The 20,966-nt window shown below is 39.8% G+C and overlaps 1 protein-coding gene and 1 long non-coding RNA gene across 8 annotated transcripts in view; one reads left to right on the top strand and one right to left on the bottom strand.

Annotated features, from left to right (window-relative positions):
* The window catches only part of LOC101167142 (ryanodine receptor 1), a 55,832-nt gene extending 35,078 nt beyond the window's left edge, over nt 1-20,754 (bottom strand). For all 7 annotated transcript variants that reach the window (XM_011483492.4, XM_020708881.3, XM_020708880.3 and 4 more), the window contains exons 1-39: nt 20,553-20,754; nt 14,800-14,919; nt 14,614-14,712; nt 14,447-14,467; nt 12,822-12,896; nt 12,636-12,714; nt 12,429-12,541; nt 12,245-12,344; nt 12,068-12,164; nt 10,990-11,064; nt 10,756-10,912; nt 10,515-10,679; nt 10,304-10,425; nt 10,016-10,202; nt 9,797-9,932; nt 9,239-9,334; nt 8,969-9,087; nt 8,764-8,897; nt 7,990-8,231; nt 7,717-7,909; nt 7,415-7,631; nt 7,162-7,266; nt 6,986-7,089; nt 6,821-6,904; nt 6,574-6,733; nt 6,314-6,461; nt 5,494-5,699; nt 5,241-5,415; nt 4,953-5,161; nt 4,497-4,855; nt 4,289-4,418; nt 2,784-2,944; nt 2,502-2,664; nt 2,333-2,419; nt 2,004-2,230; nt 1,489-1,927; nt 877-1,416; nt 300-500; nt 83-194 (exon numbers count right to left, since the gene is read on the bottom strand). In XM_011483492.4, coding sequence (XP_011481794.1) covers nt 83-194; nt 300-500; nt 877-1,416; nt 1,489-1,927; nt 2,004-2,230; nt 2,333-2,419; nt 2,502-2,664; nt 2,784-2,944; nt 4,289-4,418; nt 4,497-4,855; nt 4,953-5,161; nt 5,241-5,415; nt 5,494-5,699; nt 6,314-6,461; nt 6,574-6,733; nt 6,821-6,904; nt 6,986-7,089; nt 7,162-7,266; nt 7,415-7,631; nt 7,717-7,909; nt 7,990-8,231; nt 8,764-8,897; nt 8,969-9,087; nt 9,239-9,334; nt 9,797-9,932; nt 10,016-10,202; nt 10,304-10,425; nt 10,515-10,679; nt 10,756-10,912; nt 10,990-11,064; nt 12,068-12,164; nt 12,245-12,344; nt 12,429-12,541; nt 12,636-12,714; nt 12,822-12,896; nt 14,447-14,467; nt 14,614-14,712; nt 14,800-14,919; nt 20,553-20,600 — 6,205 coding nt within the window. In that variant the 5' untranslated portion in view covers nt 20,601-20,754. The remainder of the gene's footprint in view (nt 1-82; nt 195-299; nt 501-876; nt 1,417-1,488; nt 1,928-2,003; nt 2,231-2,332; nt 2,420-2,501; nt 2,665-2,783; nt 2,945-4,288; nt 4,419-4,496; nt 4,856-4,952; nt 5,162-5,240; nt 5,416-5,493; nt 5,700-6,313; nt 6,462-6,573; nt 6,734-6,820; nt 6,905-6,985; nt 7,090-7,161; nt 7,267-7,414; nt 7,632-7,716; nt 7,910-7,989; nt 8,232-8,763; nt 8,898-8,968; nt 9,088-9,238; nt 9,335-9,796; nt 9,933-10,015; nt 10,203-10,303; nt 10,426-10,514; nt 10,680-10,755; nt 10,913-10,989; nt 11,065-12,067; nt 12,165-12,244; nt 12,345-12,428; nt 12,542-12,635; nt 12,715-12,821; nt 12,897-14,446; nt 14,468-14,613; nt 14,713-14,799; nt 14,920-20,552) is intronic.
* Nucleotides 14,636-18,062, top strand: LOC144983633 (uncharacterized). The gene is made up of 3 exons (XR_013647367.1): nt 14,636-14,770; nt 14,884-14,959; nt 17,858-18,062. It is a non-coding gene; the product is annotated as an uncharacterized LOC144983633 (long non-coding RNA).
* Nucleotides 20,755-20,966: the final 212 nt, after the last annotated feature.

Below are 20,966 nucleotides of genomic sequence, written 5' to 3'. Positions count from 1 at the left end.
AGACCTTAATTTGCTTAATTTTACAGACTAGAATATGTCAGTTTTAACAGAATTTGATTTTATATTAACGAAAAAAACAGACCACAGTGCAACAGTATGGCATTGTGAAAAATTAACAAGGATTCCCGGACGTCATCAGGGACTGGAGGTTCATCATCCTCTGTGCAATTTTTAAAGTTCATGAGCATGTTGACCTATAATGCAATAGTGAAATGAGGAGCAATCAACAATGAGCAACTAACTGAACATATTTGGTCAAAATGCATCACTCTTTAGAAGGATGCGGGTGTGTGTAGTACCTGCTCCTGAGGTGGTGAGCGAAATTCTCTCGTCTTGCGTGCAGTCTCGGCAGCAGTCATGGTGAAGGCCAGCATGAGCTCATTGTAGCGCTGCCTCTGGTTAGTCTGTATCTGATTGACAAACTTGTCGGAAAAGGCAATAATGGCCTCTACTCTGTGGCGAAGCTCGCAGTCACAGAAATACTGCAGAAGAGTGCACATCTGGCAACACAAAAACACTTGATCATTCGTCATATTCTATACATAACAAGTTTTCAAGTCATTTTTAATTTTCAAATGGGTTGTTTAGATTTAGAGTAGCATGATGGTTGCACCACAAGCATGTTTAAAACTCGAAAAGTTAGTGAAACAGTAGATTACACGGAGAAGAAGTATTCAAGATGAAAAATGAATTACTTTAATGCACGTATCTTGTTCTATGACTTCACAGACACGCTCCCCTTTCACTCCCGTTTAATTTTTATAACTAAAAGTACAGCAATCATTTATTTATTGACTACAAAGTTTGAGAGAATCACAAATGCCTGCATTAGAATAAATGTGTTTTGTCCTTCACCAAAAAAGTAACTGGTCGTACCTGTAGTTTGACAGACTCTGGTAACTTCATCTGGAAAAGGCCCTGTTCTAAATGTTCATCCTTAGCCTCCCCAGTGGTTTCAACAGGCTTCATCTCCTTTTCTGTTTCTTCTGCTCCTTTCTCACCATTCAGTTTGTCAGTTGGATCTTCAACTTCATGGTGTGAGACATCAAATGCTGCCTCGTCTTCCTCATCATCCATTTCTTCTTCCTCTTCGCCCAAACCATAATTTTCAAATTCCTCTTCTACATAAGTCTCCTGCTTTTCCTCTTTGACCTCTGGCACCCTTTGCGGCTCCTTTTCTTCGGTTTCCTCAGCAGACTCCTCCTGCTTCTTGGGATTAAAGACATTGGGCTCAATCATTTTCAGGATGTGTGTCACGTCGTCATCGTCAAACACCCCCATTATAAGGAGGGTGCTGATGAGTTTCAATATAGGAACGAAATGAAACTCAACACTGCCTCCCACGGGATCTCTCATGGCTTGACTCCCATCTTGCACTGCTTCAATCAACATATTGAGAGCTTTGATTTTTAGCACCTAGAAATACAAAAAAATGTCAGTAAATTCTGTTGGACTGGAAAATTGTCTGTAAAGGAGTTACAGACTTACCTGTAAGGGAATTATTGGACTAAGAGTGTAAATGTCTGGATTTGTTCCCACAAACCCAACAGGGGAGAAATGAAGTTGTGGGCGGAGACATGTGGTAAGGCCAACTCCTGGGAGAGCATGAGATTTGGCAGTGTACAGAGTGATACTACGTGTTTCACTAGTCATGGGAACTATGAATTCCTTGTTTGTTCCCAAGCGGTTCCGTTTTGCAGACTCAAGGTGCATGCTGATAAGCAAGTCATAGAAACCACTCCTCATTGGGCCAGGTAGGTAGGTGTTCTCTATGGCATAGAAAAGCTGTGATTCATCCACGTAGCTGCACAATGCATGCGCCACACGGTTGTTCCCCAAAGCGCACACTGAGCCGTACAGCTTGAGAGTATGATAGTGGAACTTAAGTAAGTCCATTCTTTCAGAGAGCTCCAGGATGTCAATGCATCTATACAAAAAGGAACTATTAGATTTTCGCAAAAAACAAAAACGTCTCTTGAATTAAAGAATTACACTGCTTCTACCTGTTTTCTTCTGGGATGTGGAGGGCCATCATGGTGAGAGGATCCTGACACTGCACCATCCAGCCGAGGCGCTCACTAACACGGCCAGTCTCCGGAGCCAAGAAATGGTTGGGCATTCGGCTCCAGATAACTGGAGTTAGCATCTGGACATCCAGTCGTGGAGGACATTGAGGTACAATATTTTTGCGTTCACTCCGGAACATAGCAGCTGAAATTGGCATGATGTTCTGGCATGAGAAGAAAGACAGGAAAACATACAGTTATCATTGCTGCACAGCTTGTGCAAAAACGATCAGTGCTAGAAACTAAAGTAATTCATGATATCTGACCTTTAGCTTGCCAAGTTCAAACTGGACCATATTCTGATTGGAAGGCAAAACAAAGACAGCTGGGAAGAGTTTCGTGTTTGGCTCCACCTGAAAGAAACAAGCACTGTTACTTTAAATGAACAGGACTTCATAAGTGATAGAATTAGTAGCTGGCTAAGAAGGGTGTCACCTGATAAAATGTGTTTATCTCTTTTCCATTTGCTGTGAAAGTCATGAGCCCTGTGTCCAAGTCAACAAGACATCCAATGACAAAGTCTTCCTGACTGACACGGGTCTGCTGGGAGCCGCTGAACTCCCCTGCCCACACCATGTAGCAGTTGCTGCGCTTGATGCTAAAGAACACACCAATAGATCAAGAATTGGAGCACCATAGCTGTTTTGGAGTCAGAATATCATTTTTTTAAGAGAACTTGAGATTTCTTGTCCTCTACCACACAAACAAGCAACATACCTATCATGAATGTTTCCTTTATCGTCACCAACAGTGACAGTGACATTTCTCACTTTGCTGAGGTCAAAGTGAAGATCATACTGATGATAGTCAGGAGTGATCCAGCCTACCCACACACCCCCTGGTTCTTGACCTGCGAAGATCCTCACCGAGTAATAATACTGGAAAACAAAGATGGATGGGAGAGATTAAAATTGCATAAAGATTTTCCACCTCAACTAATCAATGTGAAAAATTACGACCACAACCAAGCAAACTATACTTTAAAGTAAGGATGGGTATCGTTGAGGTTTTAACGGTACTACTACTCTTATTAATACTGCTTATCGATCCGGTATTTTAACGATACTCTTATTGATACTTTTTGAGGACGAAAAATAAATAAATATATAACAAATTAAGAACATAAAGTGTTTTATTTCCTCATTATGCAACAACATTGTTTTTTTAACAAAACATTTTACTTTACACATTTTTCCAACTTGAAAAGTAAAATACATGAAAAACTAAGTTATTTACAGAAAAATGAACAGCAACGTTTTGACACATTGCTGTCATGATGCAAATATAAAACAAATTAAATAAACTGTTTACTCTAAAATAAAATACACTTGCACAGGGCAACATGGTGGAGTATTCAGGTAGATTACAGAAAGTTGCACGTTCCTCTTTTTTGTTTTTGAAAGTTCTGCATTTTGTGCGTGATTTGAACTATAACAAACACATTCATCTTTGCTATTAATTTGCTTTTTCTGTGAGTCCTGTGTTCAAACTTCAAGGGCTTCTGGGGGAATTTCCATTGTAATCATTTCTATTATAAACTGCATGCGTTCTTGAGTACGTGACGCGACCGCCTGCCGGAGAATTTTGTTTTTGGGGGGTCCCGACACCGCGACTCTTGCTGCTTCATCACAGAGGTGATCAAAAATCCCACACCGTCACAGCTCTACTCTAGAGCGGTTTTATAACACAGAATCAATCACTGTTCTTCTGGTGGAAACCTTTTATTACTGTTCTCCTTCACTCCGTAACACCAAACATGAACATGAACGCACCCCCAATAGTTGTGCACACTCTCACTCACTCTCGCACGGCGCTCCTTCCTCTTACACACGCAGCGTGCTGACACACATACACCAACTCATTCTACAACACCTATATAGTTAGTTAATTAGTGGGATAGTTAGTAGTTACTGTTATCTGTTAATAAAGAATACTGCTTTGTAATTATGAATGGATTTTGTGTTCGGCGGCAGTGGTCACCGTCACACAGCGACTTCTGCTGCTTCATCACCCACACCATCACAGCTCTAGTTTATATCTTGTGGGACACAGAAAAAATGTGACTTCTCCACCGATAGCAGAACCGTTGAGGTCGGATCTTCCTGATACTGGGGTCTTGAAGAATGTTGCCCCAGGGCTCATTCAATACCGGGGCTCTGTATCCATCCCTACATTAAAGGCACATTATTCCAAACAACAGCAAATCTAAGTAGCAGCCCTACTGTTGTTGTGTTGAGGATGATGTCCATGTCATCCCTGTCGTCTGGTACAACATCCTCCATTAAGCGGGGCAAGGTGGGAACAACAGGCGGTGGTGTGATTAATGCAGCCTTCTTTGCCTTGAAAAGGAATCTAAATAACAACAACATTTAAGCCTCAGAGCTTTGAAAGATTACAACGTTTCCTTCATCGTTATGAGTAACTACATACCCTCTCTTCTTGCTTTTCTCAGTAGAAGCATCCTTCTCATTCTCTCCATTCTTGAAGGCAGGGGTTTCCTTGGGCACAGATGGCTCTTTTTTTTCCTCCTCTTGCTCTTTGCGAGATGCTGACTTCTTGAGTATCTCAAAGTCAGAGTCTGGGTCTACCTCTAAAACTTCATCTTCTGGCACTGTCAAGGCACGGGTCAGAAGTGTTGTACCAGCAGGGACTTTAAAGGTTTCATGGAACTCAATTGGCATGCTGAGTCGTAGAAACAGCAGATCTGTGTTGGCATTCTGAGACCCAAATGTTTTGTGGGTCACCTTGAGACAAGGAGGGGTGTCCACTGTTCCATCAACACGTGACACCTAGAGATGAAAACAACAGATCAACGGTCAAATTAAAAACATAAAGCTTCTGGAAGAAGAAATGAAGAAAGCACTATGAGAACAAATGCATAAATACCTCAATATGAGGATGATCGGTTGGTGTAATGATAAATTGGGGAAGGCTTTTGCTAAACCACATAGTAATATCTCTTTTCATGTTGATAGCAAAAGGTTCAAATCCTTCTTGCAAACCGCAGATGGTAAAATAACGCAAACTGCTGACATTCTGTCCCAGGTTAATTCTACCAACCTGGGACATGCCCAGACTGCACACGGGAATGAAACCTAGTAATATTTAGCACAAATGTAAGAGAAAATAATCCAGATTGGGCCTTTAACAATGAACGATGCTTTAAACACATACCTTCTCCTATCTCAATATCTTTAAAAGCCATCTCTGAGCCAGAATCGCTGATAAGCATTTCTCCGTTGAGTGTAAACATGATGTTCATCTCCACAAGGTCAATCATACATCCAACCACATCACCTGACTGCCACTGGCGGCCAAATGGCTCATTTCCCACATGCCAACGCTGAGCCTGTAAAGATAATGGTTAAAAAAATTGGATTGCAAGCCTCTGAGGTCAGCAAGTTTACAGATTATCTCTGTTTCTCACCTTGAAGCCATTGAAGACGTAGGCCAACTCATCTGCACCGAGTTCAGTGTGTGCGCAAACACTTGGCCTAGCCCAGCCCACTCTCATTTCTCCCACAGTCACAGCTTCAAATTCAAAGTACCACTTTCCCTGCGTAACAGCAAACGACTTTTCTGCTCTGAACAGTCTGATTTTATCCTCTCGAGAGTTGCCTGCTCCATGCCCACCTATATGATAGAAAACAGTGATGAAACCCTAAAAAAACATGGATTTAATCAATAAATAAGAAAATCACTTTTTCAGCTTTGCTCATGTTTGTAGCAGTTGGTTTTAGGAGATAGGCTCACGAGTTTTTCTGTGAGTTTCGTGATGTTTTAAATCTATACTATACGTTGATGAAGCCATCTATTTTCTGAGTACAAAAATACTGCAAGATGTCAAGTTGAGTGCAAACCAAAAAAGGAAAACTGAGTAATCTCATTCTGATCCAGGTTTGTGATGTCACAAAACCCTACAAATGGTAATGCTTCCTTTTACAGTTCAGTACTTACAGGGTATTTAAGTCGTACTTATAGGGTACTTTTGTCGTACCTACTGGGTACTTTCATGGTACTTGCTTTATATCTAGTTCGACAGTTAAATCTCCATAGTTAACAACCAAAACAAGTCATGCGTTAATTCTTATGGTCTTGTGTGTTTGTGCGTATGTTTTTTTAATTGGAATTATATTGTTACTTTAAATGTATGTAACAAAAGACTTTATTTTCACAATGTGTTCTATCTATTCGCCAATGGTGGTTAAATAATGGTGCCTTCTGTTGGTTCATTGGTGCAAACATACTGCTCTCCTGGTCGGGTGGCTCTATGTTGTAACCGTAACCAATGAGAGTGCGAACTGCTGCACAGACTGTCTCTCTGTTGGTCTTCTTAGTCTTTTCATCCAGCAGGTTGTAGGGCACCAAACGTGGATTGCGCTTGTTCATAATGTCCTGAAGAAAGTGCAGTAACAAACACTGAATGCACCATATATCAGAAAACACTTTACGTTTATTTATAGTATCACCTAGATCCCAGATGGTTCTATCAAACCAAATATGGTACCTGACCAATACTGTAAGTCCAGCCCTGGCGGACTCTGTCTCTTGCCCACACATTGTGTCCGTTTTCTGCCAGTCTCTCCACCAGAGTGTTTTGATTGGGGGTTAGCTTGACATGATTCAGGTCCAGAGGTGCTGGCTTGTACCCATTACTCTGCATGTACCTAAAAATTGTGTTTTATGATAGAATTTGACCTACAGCACAAATATTATCAGGAGAAATAATGTAAAGAAGTAATATTTTTTCTCACGTTTTGGGAAGCTTGGTCCTTTTCAAGTTTTCCTCTGCTTTCTCATCTCCCATACCGACATGACAGCCAAGAGCCAGCAGAGTCCTTGGTAAGAAACAACACAAAAAGAGGTTCTAAATGATTAACATCAATGGCCAATCCTGTTATATAAGGACTTAGACATACTTCAGTGTCTCCCCTGACATTGCTAAATTATAGTTCTTTTCTGGTTCAGGCAAACTCTGAAAATCCACCAGGCAGGGGTGGAGCTTCTTGTTGTCATCACGAAACTACAAAGCAAAACAGAAAATAAAAATTGTACACTGTTTGTAGAAAAGATGGGGAGCACTGAATACACCCACTGGTCCAAATGTCCATCCTTGTTCAATACGGGTAACAGCCCACAACTCGTGGCTGTTTTCTGCAAGTTTTTCTCTGATGCGCTCCAGATGTGGAGGAAGAACAATCTGAAAGACAGAATTAATTCGGTGTGGGTAGAAACTTAATACTAACAACTTATTATTCATCCAAGGTTTCACGATACTTTTTTTTGCCATCATCCCAATTATTTGTTCCTTTTCTGAGACATAAGTCTATGAAAAAATTAGGGTTTACCTGTATTGTGTCCACAGGGCAAGGGGTGAAGGCTGTGTGTGAAAGGGACTGAGTTGGCCCGAGCAGATTGCGGATGCCATTAAAGTCATGCTTATATTCCTTGATGGGCTCAATCCGCAAACGGTCTCTGGGCAAGACTGCTTCATAGCATGGAGCATAGCCTGGAGGTGGGAGGAATTTAAAATCCCCATGGCGTCCTCCAAGGAGAAATCGCAGCCTTGCATATGAAGGGGAAAAAGTGACATCAGTGATTTATTAACAAAAAAAGGAAGGCGGTTCTTGTGTAAGATAACCAGTCCTACTTGATGCCTGCAGAGAAGCTGACCACTGGGAAGAACAGACCGTCCAGGTTGAAGTTTTCAAACATTCCCTGAACCGGCTGTCCATTAATCCGGAAGGAGATACTGGGAACGCTCAAATCCAAACAGCAGCTGACTACATCGTCTGCCGCAAGAGTGTGCTGACTGTGAGAAGCAACCAGACGGGGAACACGCCCTGCATCCATGTATCCAGAAACCAAAAAGCTTCAGTAGGAGAAAACAAATATAAAAGCACTGAAGTCAAAGTGCATTTACCTGACCACAGATGAAGTCCATCAAAACTGTAGGAATGGAGGTCATCCCCAACCCCATTGCCCCCCCAGCCTTCTCCACCCCCAGGATAAGGACTGTAACCTTCAGTCAGTGCCCAGCCAACTCGTAGATGGTACGGCTGAGCAGTGAGGAAGGGCTCTATGTGATCCACCATGACCTCAAAATACCACTTCTTGTACTGAGTGGATCCTTCACAGGTTCCGAGGAAAATGTTGGGTCTCATGCTAAAAGAAACAAACAAAATGTAAACACAAACATAAACAAAAAGTCTATCCTGTCCCGTTACAATTAGGAAAGACCCACTGACTTCAAGAAGCCAAAATTCCTAATACTCAGTCCTGATATTTGTCAGAATAACCATTTTGCTCTGTTACCATTTTTTTGTACATATTCCATAATCCTAATTCTTGCCTCAATAAAAGCAGGTGGTCTCACGTCGAAGGGGTCGAAACATTTGATTGAAAGATTTTTTCTGAGCCCACTTTCAAGTGGTAGCGGTATGAACTTCCAACAAGTTCACTTCTGATTGGCAAGAGCAGTTGCCATAGATATGATGACTCAGATGGACTTGGACTTATCCCCACTTACTGACGTCTTCTGGTGGCATCCATGTTGCATAAAAAATAGCGACTGAAATGACTTAATTTTATTGGAGCTGGAAGTAAGCCGTTTTCTGTGAGTGATGTCACTCTCAGTCTAGTTCTCATTTGGAGTCAATGGGATGAATGGAGCGTCTACGCTTCAAAATAAACCTACCTAGTTACATAGTTGATGATACTGGTCTGCAGGAGGAGATCGCGACCTGGGAGGAGATTCTCCGTGATGAGATTCTGGTTGGATCTTACAGCAACACCGTTACACACACAGAGAGAGCACAACACATCCAAGACCTAACAACAACAAGCATCCATGAAGATCAGAAAACTTCAACTGCATAATCAAATGCTTGTTCTTATCTGACCTTGTGGTTGCGCCCATGCTTGTCCAAAAGAGAAATGATTGATTTGATGTGATTCTCCTGGATAATGTTTAGAACCTCTGGACTTTCAATGAGAACACAATATAAAACTTCCAGGATTCCTGTTTCAGAAAACACAGCATAAAGTGTAAAAACATACTCCTCATTGTTTGTATTTAAAATGCCCCTTGAGAACATCCGTTCCACTGTCATATTTAAATGGACTCTTTAACACTGAAGAGGCAAACAGAGAAGAGGCAAAGTCGCACAGACCTGACGAGGCTTCCAAACGATCCAGTTTACTAACAAGCCAGTCCAGGTTGTCACAGAAAAGAGCACAGTTTGCTCGATTTCCTCTGATCAGAGAGGCTTCATGATAGAAGATGAGGAGTAAAGATCAATAATGTAACAACATAAATTGTGATGATGCAACTCAGAAAAGGTTAAAGACCCACTCCGATGAAAGTAGTGTTTTGGGTGTTTTTAACATGCCATTTTTCTGATGATGGAGGACATATTTAAAGAAAATTAAGCTTAAAATTGCATTTCTGAGCATCTCTTTATTCAAATCTCTGTGAATCCTGAGCAAACGAAAAAATGCTGTTGGAAAAGGAATTTTTTTGTGACAGAATATACGCTGTGTGGGCTAAAAGCTCCCTGCTCCGAGCTCTCTGCAACTGGGAGGGGTAGAGGGGGTGGGGTTACACCAAAACAGCATTATCAGAATTAAAAGACTACTGGAAGCACTTTTAAAAAAGTTTAAATGAGGATCAGAGTGGGTCTTAAACTCATAAGAAACACAAATGTAGTTATATAAACAACTGAACGTACCTAACAATTCATAGAGCAAGTTAACGATCTCTTTCCATGACTCAGCAGCTTCTTCTCCAGCATACTCTGAGAAGTGGGCAGCTGTGTTGTACACATTGAGCCGATCAATACAGTCAAGAACCAAAGTAATCATTCCCTTAAAAAGCAATAAAAAAAACTCTTAAACTACATCCAGCATTGTTTTTCATGAAGAGTATGTTCTAATTTTCGCCAACCAACCTCCTCCTGGAAAAGGTTCTGTCTGTTCTTGAGGGAACGAAGTTTGAACTGTTTATCTTCATGCTCCAGTTCCTCCTCTGGGGGACGAAAGTAAAATATGAGGTCCTGCAGTGAAAGTGCAACAGCGTCCATAGGTAGAGATGGGGCATTGGCTGATTTATTTTTCCCACTGAGTGCATCCAGACCCCTGGAGACATGAAAACAAAAGCGAGGACAAAACAACTGAACAATGAAGGTTTCAAAAAGAAAAATGTGATATTCATCAAAAACTATAACACTGAAAAATACTTGATGAACTGGTTAAAGAGGCCCGTTGTGCTGTAAATCATTCTTGCAGCTTGAGATTCTTCAGTCTGAGATCTGGCAACTGTGAGGGCGTCATCCATGTGACCTTCTTTATGGAGTATGGCCTACAGATTCAATACAGATGTCCGAATGAATTTAAGCTGAAAGTTAACACTCACATGCATACTTTAAGAAGTGCATTATTTTTCTGAACCTTTCGCTTTAGGGGCCCCAAGCGCGCAGACTTGGCATCAACAGCTGCATATGTAAGCCAAAGGCCCGTTGAAACATGTTGAACAAAGCACATGGACTCTCCATACTTAATCTCAGGTGTCCCCATGCCTTCCACATCCCTCTTCTGTGTTACTTCAATTTTCTCCTGGAGTTTTACACAAATTGCATGTTAATTGCTGTTTATGTTGTGCAAAATGTCATTAAAAATACACGATGATGACCTTAGAAATCCTGAAGCAGAAGGCTGACATCTTGGAAACAGCTTTCTCAGGGTCCACCAGCAGAAGTCCTTTCTCCTCGTCCAGACACAGGTACCTGCCTGTTGTTATGTGGCGTATCCGGAAAGATTGGCCCCATTTGATGTGACCTCCGCTCCAACTATCATATGGCAGAAATTTAAAAATCTTTGTCATTCATAACATTAAGGGTGGCAAGGAAAGGATCATGACACTCACGCAATGCGCAGAGGCTCGAGTCTCCATAAGGACCGAGCGTGACTGCACACAGCTCCACCTTCATACTGAACAACTCTGAAAAAATAGAATGAAAAAAATAAAATAGATGTAAGTTCGGTATAACAAAAACATGTTATTTTTGATTATTTTAATAGGATGGGCAATTGATTTTGTCCCTATGCATGACTTTATTTTGTAAAGTTTTGCTAAATCAAAGACCCAAATCACAGCAGTGATGCAGCCTCTGGATGTTTCTCCCTATAGTTTTGAGTCATGTTACAATTAATTTACCTCAGGGCTGTGCTAATAAAAGCAAAAGAAGCATAGCCCATTAAGAAAGGTGGCAAAAGTCCTGATCTGTATTTTTTTAGATTCTGGTTGGACAATGTTTTTGGTAGATCTCCTCATTTGAATTAAAGCCAATCTTAATGTGTGTGGAGTAGGCAACATGTCACAAAGATATGGCAACTGCAAGTATTTTCAGACCAGGATGGTTCAGGAAAACTCTGTGTGAATGGGTACAGGTATTTGAAAAAATTAAAGGAGTAAAATCCTCAGCAATATTGTGTTTGGTCTCCTTTCAACCTGCACTCTAAGCAACTGATCTAAACTGCCTGGAATTGTAGCACAATTCTATCACCTGCTTATATGAAAAGAGGATTGCCTGAAAAGAAAAATGGCCACAAAAAAAAGATAAATGCCTTAGAAGGAATCACCTAATGCCAGTATCAAGAAAATCAACAAAAGTCATTGGTGTACCAACAATCTTATTTGTAATGCTTGTAAAGCAGCAGTGGTGTGTGCTGAAGTTTTTCTGCAATGAAGAAAAACAAAGGCGCCATTACTGCACATCAGTTACAAGGCCACATGTGTTTTTAGCATTTCAAATACTGGCAAAAAAGCTGAAATAGCAAGAAGTTTCTTTTTATTCTCCCCAGCAGTGTTGACAAAGCATTCAGATCAGTTATTTTGATGAGGACTAAAGTTCTCTAGAAAACACTACTAGGAAAACAAAACTGGACAAGGATAAAACTGAGAAGAATCGAATTGCCCATGTGCTAATCGAGAAACCAGTTACCTGCGCTGGTCGTCTCCTTGGTCAGCTCCTGGGATGGCCAGGCACTCATCCATGTGACCATGAAACAGCCTGAGCACGTACCCTCCAGTAAGGAACCCTGTAAGACAGTTGCATTTTTAGACTTTTAATTAATTCTTAATTATTTATGTATAAATTTAGCAACAACAATCAATGGACCTTCAGCTAGTTCACATCCAGACATGACAGGAGTCATGGTCCACAGGGTTTGCATGAAGGAGGCGTCCACCATCAAGTCACCACTTGCATATGATAGATGCTAAATATGAAGCAGAGGATAAAACAGGTTTGAATGGGTAATTAAAAGAAATCTCTAAAAATATTGCTGTGTTGTTATTGTTACCAGGTATCGCTCTGAAGAAACACTGACGAGAATGAGGTCATCTCCAACCCTGACCTTCTCGCCTTCAGACCTTTGCTTGGAGGCTGGATGTATTGTCCACCAGCAGGCTTCTCCTAGAATGGCCACGTGGATTAAGAACAGGTTTGTATGCATCTGCCTGTCTGTGCCAAATGTGTCAGAGAGTAAAAGGTAAAAATTTGGAATCACCTGTAGAGTCTTCCTGCAACCCAACATCAAAAGCCAATTTATCTGTCAGCGAGCGCGAAGTCGTCAGACAGCTCAGGTACTGTGAAGGCAGGAACAAGTTCAAGGGTGTAAAAATCATTTATAGTTGATTATGGTCAAAGGACATTGAAAAAAAAAAGTTGTCAGTGTGAATATAACTTTGCGCACCATGCTAGAGTGGGTGTGCTTCAGGAGGATGGCATGTCCGTATAATAGGGTTCGATGCCCCCCTCCCTGTGACGACTGGTGAAAAACATCAAGGTAGTCAAATGTTAATTAAAACATGGGAAAAATGTGCATTAAAAATGTTTTCCACAGGTTTACTGACTGTAAGACTGAAAAATTGTTGTTGGTTTTTTTTTTTTGTTTTGTTTTTTTGCTTATGAATTTTGGCATCATATGTGAGTTGTTGTTTTTTTTATCACAAACTCCCAGTCTTTAAGATAGTATTTCTTTATTTCCAATAAATTAAAAAGTATAAATATAATATAATTTATCATACACACTGTATACACTCATTGGCCACTTAATTAGGTACACCTAGTACTGAGTTTGACCCCTTTTTGCCTTCTGAACTGCCTAAATCCTTGGTGGTATTGAATCAAAAAAGCAATAGAAACATTCCTCAGAGAGTTTGGTCCCTTATTGACATGACAGTATCACACAGTTGCGGCAGATTTGTCGGCTGCACATCCATGATGCGAATCTCCTGTTCCACCACATCCAAAAGGTGCTCTATTGGGTTGAGATCTGGTGACTGTGGAGGCCATTTGAGGACAGTGAACTCATTGTCATGTTCAAGAAACCAATCTGAGATGATTCCAGCTTTATGACATGGCGTGTTATCCTGCTGGAAGCAGCCATCAGAAGATGGTACACTGTGGTCTTAAAGGGATGAACATGGTCAGCAACAATACTCAGGTAGGCTGTGGCGTTGTAACACTGCTCAATTGGTACTAAGTGGCCCAAAATATGCAAAGAAAATATCCCCTACACCATTACATCACCACTACCAGCCTGAACCGTTAAGACAAGGCAAAATGGATCCATGCTTTCATGCTGTTGATGCTAAATTTTGACCCTACCATCTGAATGTCACAGCAGAAATGGAGATTCATCAGACCAGTATACGTTTTTCTAATCTTCTATTGTCCAGTTTAGGTGATTCTGTGTGAATCGTAGCCTTGATTTCCTGTTCTTAGCTGACAGGAGTGGCGGCCTATCTTGTCCCATATGGCTCAAAGCTGGACGTGTTGTACGTTCAGAGATGCTCTTTGGCAGACCTCGGTCACTGTTACTGTTGCCTTTCTATCAGCTGGAACCAGTCTGGTCATTCACCTCTGACCTCTGGCATCAATAAGGCATTTCTACCCACAGAACTACCGATCATTGGATATTTTTTTTATCTTTTTTGGACAATTCTCTATAAACCCTAGAGACGGTTATGGGTGAAAATCCCAGTAGATCAGCAGTTTCTGAAATCCTCAGACCAGTCTGTCTGGCACCAACAACCAGGACATACACAGCCACTTAAATCACCTTTCTTCCTTACTCTGATGCTCAATTTGAACTACAGTAGATGGTCTTGACCATGTCTACATGCCTAAATTCATCTAGTTGCTGCCATGTGATTGGCTGTGTAGACATTTGAGTTAACGAGCAGTTGGACAGGTGTAGCTAATAAAGGGGCCAGTGATTACAATTTTACAATTTGCAAAAGCATAGCTATTTTTGTGCTAAGTGCTGTAAGACAAAAAGTGGACTGAAATGTGTGATTTAGCAAGAAAACTTACCCATTTATCCAAATCAACTGCCTTCATTTTGCACATTAAAAGAGGGATACAAGCAAAAAAGGAGAAAAAAGAAAGGTTCATCTTAGTTATCAAATCAACTTACTCTTCCTACTTAAAAATTGTTCATTTTAAACACCAGAATTGTATCTACTCAGGTTTTCCTCTACCTCATCTACAGAAGAGTTGGATAGCATCTCCTGCAAGGCTCTAACAGACAGAGATTGCTCCAAAATGAAGCAGCAGATAGCGAGGTCTGGAGGAACATTCTGAAACACGGGATGGTGCAAGTCAACCAGTGATCAGAGACAATGGAAATCCTCAAAGGTGACAGATGACATATGCCTTTCAGTAACCTGAGCGTTGGAGGTGGTTTCAAGGAAGCACAGCCGATTCCCGAAGCCTTCACATGACAGACACACTTTGATCTGTTCTTTAAGAATGGATGCTGTGCACTGGAGCACCACCTGATCGTCCTGAAGAAACAACACAAGCCACAAGTTAGAAGAAAGAATGGTTAGTATGCGAACATAAAGAAGCACATAAAAATACAACGCTGACTTGAATTATTTCATCGAACCTATCATACATTTTCAACATTAGTGTGCTGGAAACAAAGTTCATCAAAAAAAAGTCTCAGTGAGAAATTTTTTGTAGCTCTTTCAGGATCTCACTTTTTATTTTAGCAAAAAATGCTAATTTAGTTCTTTTTTTAAAGCAACAAGTCTTGTTTTTAAACATTTATGTCTATTTTTACATATATTTTATTTAGGAACAATACATCCACCAGTAAAACCAGCCTTCATGACTGGAGCGGTTCTCTTCATTCACCATTGGATTTTTGCATCATCAGTCTGAAAAGAATTGAATTAAAACAGTTCTTTTCATGTATTTGTGCCACAACTTTACATGTATTCATTTCAAATTGGGCTTTTAGTTAATCACCAAATGGGTTTAGCCTCATGAGCCAAATAGGTGATTCCTCAGAGTGAATTTTAATTACATGAAACCGATCCTAAATAGAATGAAATGTGTTCGTAAACCAACACAGTGTTGCCCATCTGCTTCAAATGTATAACTCTAACATGTTAGAGTTCACAAATTAGACTTTAGCTCAGAGGTAGATAATAGATTGCAAATCATTTTTGGTGCCCTTTACATTGCAACACACAAGGACGTATTTCCATAGTTGGTTAGCTTCATTAGCTGTCCAATATGACACTGAATAGTGGTCACTTTGCGTAAATGCCACTACATTTATAAGCATAGCCTTTTTGTCTTTGTACAAACCTTTTAACTGGCAGTTCAACCAAATGGTGGAACAAAATTTTAAAAACAATAATTGTGTGTATTCACCCAAGGCAATGAGCATTTGTTCAAAGTAGGAAGAGACCGGAACAAGACTTATCAACTTTCTGCAAAGATTAATTAGCAGAAATTGTAATGATTGCACACTGTTTGAATTTTTTGGCCTGTTTTTGGACGTGACTCTATAGTTTAGCCCTGTGCCTGGACCTGGATTATTGTGCTTCAGCCTGAACATATCAGCAGTATTGGATTCTCTGGCTGGTTTGACCCTGACTAATTGTGGATCATCACTATCAGTCTTCCTCCCTCTCATCCTCTCCCTCTGGACCTTGTTGTTTCTTTGCCTCTTGGAGCCACTAGTCCCTCATCTCCATGTAAGATACATTTCAGTCACCCTGCATAGTTTACTGTTCTTCCTATTCCAATCTGACTCCTCTTGAGCTTCTGGTTAGTCTGCCATCTGCTGATTGGACTACCCTCCCACCATGCTCCTGTCTCTCATCTAGATGTTCTGTATTCACCTGAAGTTCAGTTCAGAAACTACAACAGGAAGTAAAAACAAGTCTTATGGAGATTACAAAGGAAGTTTTCATTTCCATTATTGCAAAATTTAAACAATGACATTATGTTGGTGTTTTTCAGAAATAAATGCCTTATCTCCACGGGGGGGGGGGGGGGGGGTGTTCTACGGCACTTTAATCAACAGAGCCATGTTTTGATTTTAAATCAAATCAAATCAAACTTTGTTTATAAAGTAGCGCTTCTCCTGCATTTGCGCAGCTCGAAGCGCTTTAACATTAAAAACAGAAAACACACAATATTACAGTAAAAGCCCAACTTATCCTTCACCCTTTCTACTCCCCTCTGTTAAAACACAGGACCCATGGCCCCCACGTATAAAGAATAATGACTATGTAACTTTAAATAAAATAAATAAATAAACAAGCAAACAAACAAACAAGTAAGGCTTGTTTGATGCTTGAAGATACTTTTAACAGTTTTTAAAATGTCTTAACGTTCTTGCGCCTTCTTATTTATCCAATCTTTTAGTAAGGTATGAACCGTCGCGGACCCAGAGATCCTCTGGCACTGGTCTTCTAACCATTCCGACTATAGAAACCAAAACATACGGAGAAGCATCTTTTCAACACTATGGACCCCGTTTGTGGAACAGTCTGCCAGAACCGCAGAGAGCATTAAAGTTTTTAAGAAAAGGCTAAAGACCCATCTTTTTAACCTGGCTTTTAGCTAATTTTTTACTACCACTATTTATTTATTTATTTATTTGTTTTATTCATTTATTTTTATTTATCTATTTTATCCTGTTTTATGAACTTACACTAGATTTTAATGTGTTATTTTAATTTTAATTTACCTTATTTCAATGGTTTATTGTTTATTGATTTTATCAATATGTTTTCTTTTTCATTCTCTTTTTTATTTTTATTTTTTTTTATTTTCCGGTGCTTCCTCAGTTGGGACCTCTCATTCTGGGTCGGCTGCTGTTCAGCCACTGCGGCTCTGGATGTGGACCTGCATCACCTCTTTGCCGTGGTGGAGCGGTCCCCGCCTGTGATGCTGCATTTGGCTGGTCATGCGGCTATTCACAGAGAGGGAGGTTCCAATTATCAGCGTTTCCAACATCTTGTTTTCGTGCTCAGCCTATTTATTATTTCTCATTTCTCATTGTCTTTCCATATCAGTTAGGGGGTGGGAGATGTGAAAGAAGCAGGGGGTTGTGTAGGTACAAGGAGGGAGGCCCTGTTTTATTTTTATTAATACATTTTTGTGCTTGTTTTTATATTATTAATTTTGTTTTGTTTTAATGTAAAGCACTTTGTGTTTTACTTTTATCTGAAAAGTGCTTTATAAGTAAAGATTGATTGATTGGTTGATTGATTGATTGATTGATTGATTGATTGATTGATTGATTGATTGATTGATTGATTGATTGATTGATTGATTGATTGATTGATTGATTGATTGATTGATTTTTCTGCATGCGGAATGACTGCACAGGCCTGTTACTATTCATCCCTGTCTCTCGGTTCTAATCTTGTTGTCTATGTCATTCCAAGCCTCCGCCCCCTTTGCTCTCTATTTCAGGCTCCTGCACCTGCTGCTCACACATCCCTTTCTGGAAAGCTACAGGAATTTAAGAATTGACGGCCAAAAGCATTCCTACCATTTCAATGACAGCATTGTTAGTTATCCTGCTGAGCTGAGGAGTGGTTAGGATGATACTCATGAGACACACCAGCTCATAGATTCAAAACATGAACAGTTTTTTTTTGTAGTCTAAAGAACAAAGTGTCATCAGAGCCTGTAAAGTTCTTTACATGTGGTTTTAAGCATCACATCAGACAGTTGGGCTTTGAGCCTTTTGGTCAACCCTGCTTAAAACTGGAATCTTGCTGTTTGAAAAAAGTAATGTGTTACTGAAGCAACAGCAAGAAGGAAGAAGAGGCAGCTGCTCAGGAACAGCTGCCATGGTGACACATCACATATTTGACATTGCATTGTCTGACAGTTATCACTGAAAATAGCTTTAAGTAAATCATCATTAAGATTGTAGCTGTTCTACATGTGTTCATCTGACAGGAACCCTGTGTGTAATATTTGTTTGTGGAGACTTATTTATCAGGCTGTACTCAAAAGCAAAACTAAGTATGGTAGTCCAGCATGGTCTTATTAAGGATCATCATGTCTTAAACAAACATTTTTGACAGTCAGGAATGAGGAAACAACATATTTCAGTTGCTATGCTCCCAGAAAGTTGGTAAGCATCCTCAAAAATATGATCCAATCCGCCATTTAAGTGGAAAAACAGAAGGAACGTGTTTGCTTGTTGCTTGTCTTTTTTTCCACATTTTTACTCATTGTTATCAGCTTCTGTATTACTGATTTGTAGCAGTCATTTTTTCTGCCCATCTCCTGTATCCACAGCTGCAATGTTGTCCTGAAGAATGCAATCTGCAAATTTAAATGACTATTTATGTCTTTCACACATCTGTGTTTATAATGAATGACGATTTATTTAACCACAGTGGTTCTTGAGCAGTTCCATCTCAAAGTATAGTTTTTGTTTTCTCTTTCTTTCTGTTTGTTTCAATTGAATCTGTTGTCACAAAAGCATTTAAAACTGCAACTGCCGCTGCCACAAAGAATGCATGAAAGACCAATGTAGCTAGCAACTGAACAACTAATTTTTTTAAATGGTTCAAAGATCGTAAATGTAATATTTTTGAAATAATTGTTTTGGTATATTCAAAGAAGATCAGTTGAAGAGATCTTGTGAAACAATAAAAGTTGCCTCTATAAAAGGCTACTGAAGCCCATTGCTTTCAAAGACTTGTTTTACTAAATTGCCACAATTATTTTTTTTAAAAGCAAACAACTGTCTTTGCAGGCTGTAAAAGGAAAATTAAAAATAGAGAAGAGTGATTTAACTTTTTCTCATCACTGCTCCCTGCTGGTGTAAATGATGAACAATTAAGAGAATCCTCAATACTGTGATTTCAAACTTCAAGGCCTTGCCAGGTTTTCGTCCCACCACACATGTTATGATCACATCTTCTAATCTTCCCTGTGTTTTATCACAGAGTCTGGTGGTACTGAGACTAAGCTGAGGGGAGGTTCAAGTTAAAATGACTTGAAAATAGCCTCTAAGGTGAAACATTCAAGCAGTGAGGTTCTTGCATGGACTGGAGTAAGCAGCTGCTGAAATGATCCAAGCTTTGCAACTGTTAATCCTCTCGCTGTAAATTTAGAACTGTGTGGAGTTCAAGGGGAGCAGACACAGACTAGTGCATGTCTCACACATACGTATATAAAGCCACAGCTGACGCTTGTTTTTCAATTTTAGTATTAAAATTAAAGCTGTGGAATTTAACTTTTTTTTGTCATTTATTCATATAAATATTTTCAATCAACACATTTAATCAAACATGTGTTGATCATTTTAAATGATAATGGGAAGATGTCTTCAGATAATTAGTGTCTTAGACTTCAGAAAAGACTCGAGTGACATGAGTCTAAATAAAAAAGCTGTTGCATTAACACTGAGCTTGCACAGAAAGAGTCTTATATTACAGCCATGTGTTTACAAGGCCACAATGTCCTTTGACAGACTATGACAAAAAGAAAACCTGACGGCTCAGCAGCCAACGAGCTTTAGTTTCAAATAGTTAAGTGGATTTGTTTTTTTGAGAAATACTTCTCGTAAAGATGAAAAGGTATCCTGCTTTTGCTAATAAAATATTCAGTAATATTTAAAGAGAACCATGATCATAATGAGTCATTCATCTTGGGTCTACACCAACAAACTGCCTTTTCGTTCGTAGTTAGGTGTTTAATTTTTTTTTTTTAAATCAATTTCTTAATTCTAAAGGATCTAAAGGATTCTAAAGGATCAATTATTTTAAAGCTGAGCGGAGGGTTTTAACCCGTTAAATAATGTACACAAAAAGCACTGACCTAGGGTTTATTTAAATTAACACTTAGTTTTAAAAAAAATGAGGAAATTATATATTAATATAAGTATATTGATATATATATATATATTTGAGTGTTTTCCAACACTTATTGCAAATGAATTTTGCCTTTGTGACAACAAAGTCATATATCAAATGCTGCCAAGTTATAAATAGGGAACAGTGCTGACAAAAACCCAACACCCGTCCTTGTCTGTTAGAGGTTGACCTAAAAAAAAGAACTCTAAATGCTTTAATTTTCAAAGCACCCACTCTTCTCCATTGTTGAGTGCAGAAGTTGTTGGGAAATCTTTAACAGCATCACTTACTGTTCGCAGGAATTGGATCTCCTCTTCTCCATCAGCTCCTTCTGCCATTCTTCACAGCTGTCAAAGAAAAAACCTCAAGAGAAAAGGGAAACAGATTTGTTCACAGTTTGATGATTCCAGGGTCCTTTTCCATCTGCACCATGACGCTGGTTTCTGAGGGGATAGGATGTATCTCCAGCCTCCCCTTCCAAAGCTGTGATATGAGGCAGGAGGATGAACTGTTCATGTGTACAGCTGTTCATTACGGCATCATCAAGAGGTGGAGCAAGCTGACAAAACAAAAGCAGCAACTCGAATGGTTCTTTCCCCTCTAATGTTAGAAGAAGTTTCACCTGAAAAGATTAAGCAAGTGCGTGAAGGCAATGAGGAGGTCGGTGGACAAATCAAGGAGGAGGGTGGTTGACTTGAATGAAG

The sequence above is a fragment of the Oryzias latipes genome, chromosome 14, assembly GCF_053564925.1.
Source record: "Oryzias latipes strain Hd-rR chromosome 14, Olatipes_Hd-rR_3.1".
Taxonomy (NCBI): Eukaryota; Metazoa; Chordata; class Actinopteri; order Beloniformes; family Adrianichthyidae; genus Oryzias; species Oryzias latipes.
This window is presented reverse-complemented; position numbering and strand designations above follow the sequence as displayed.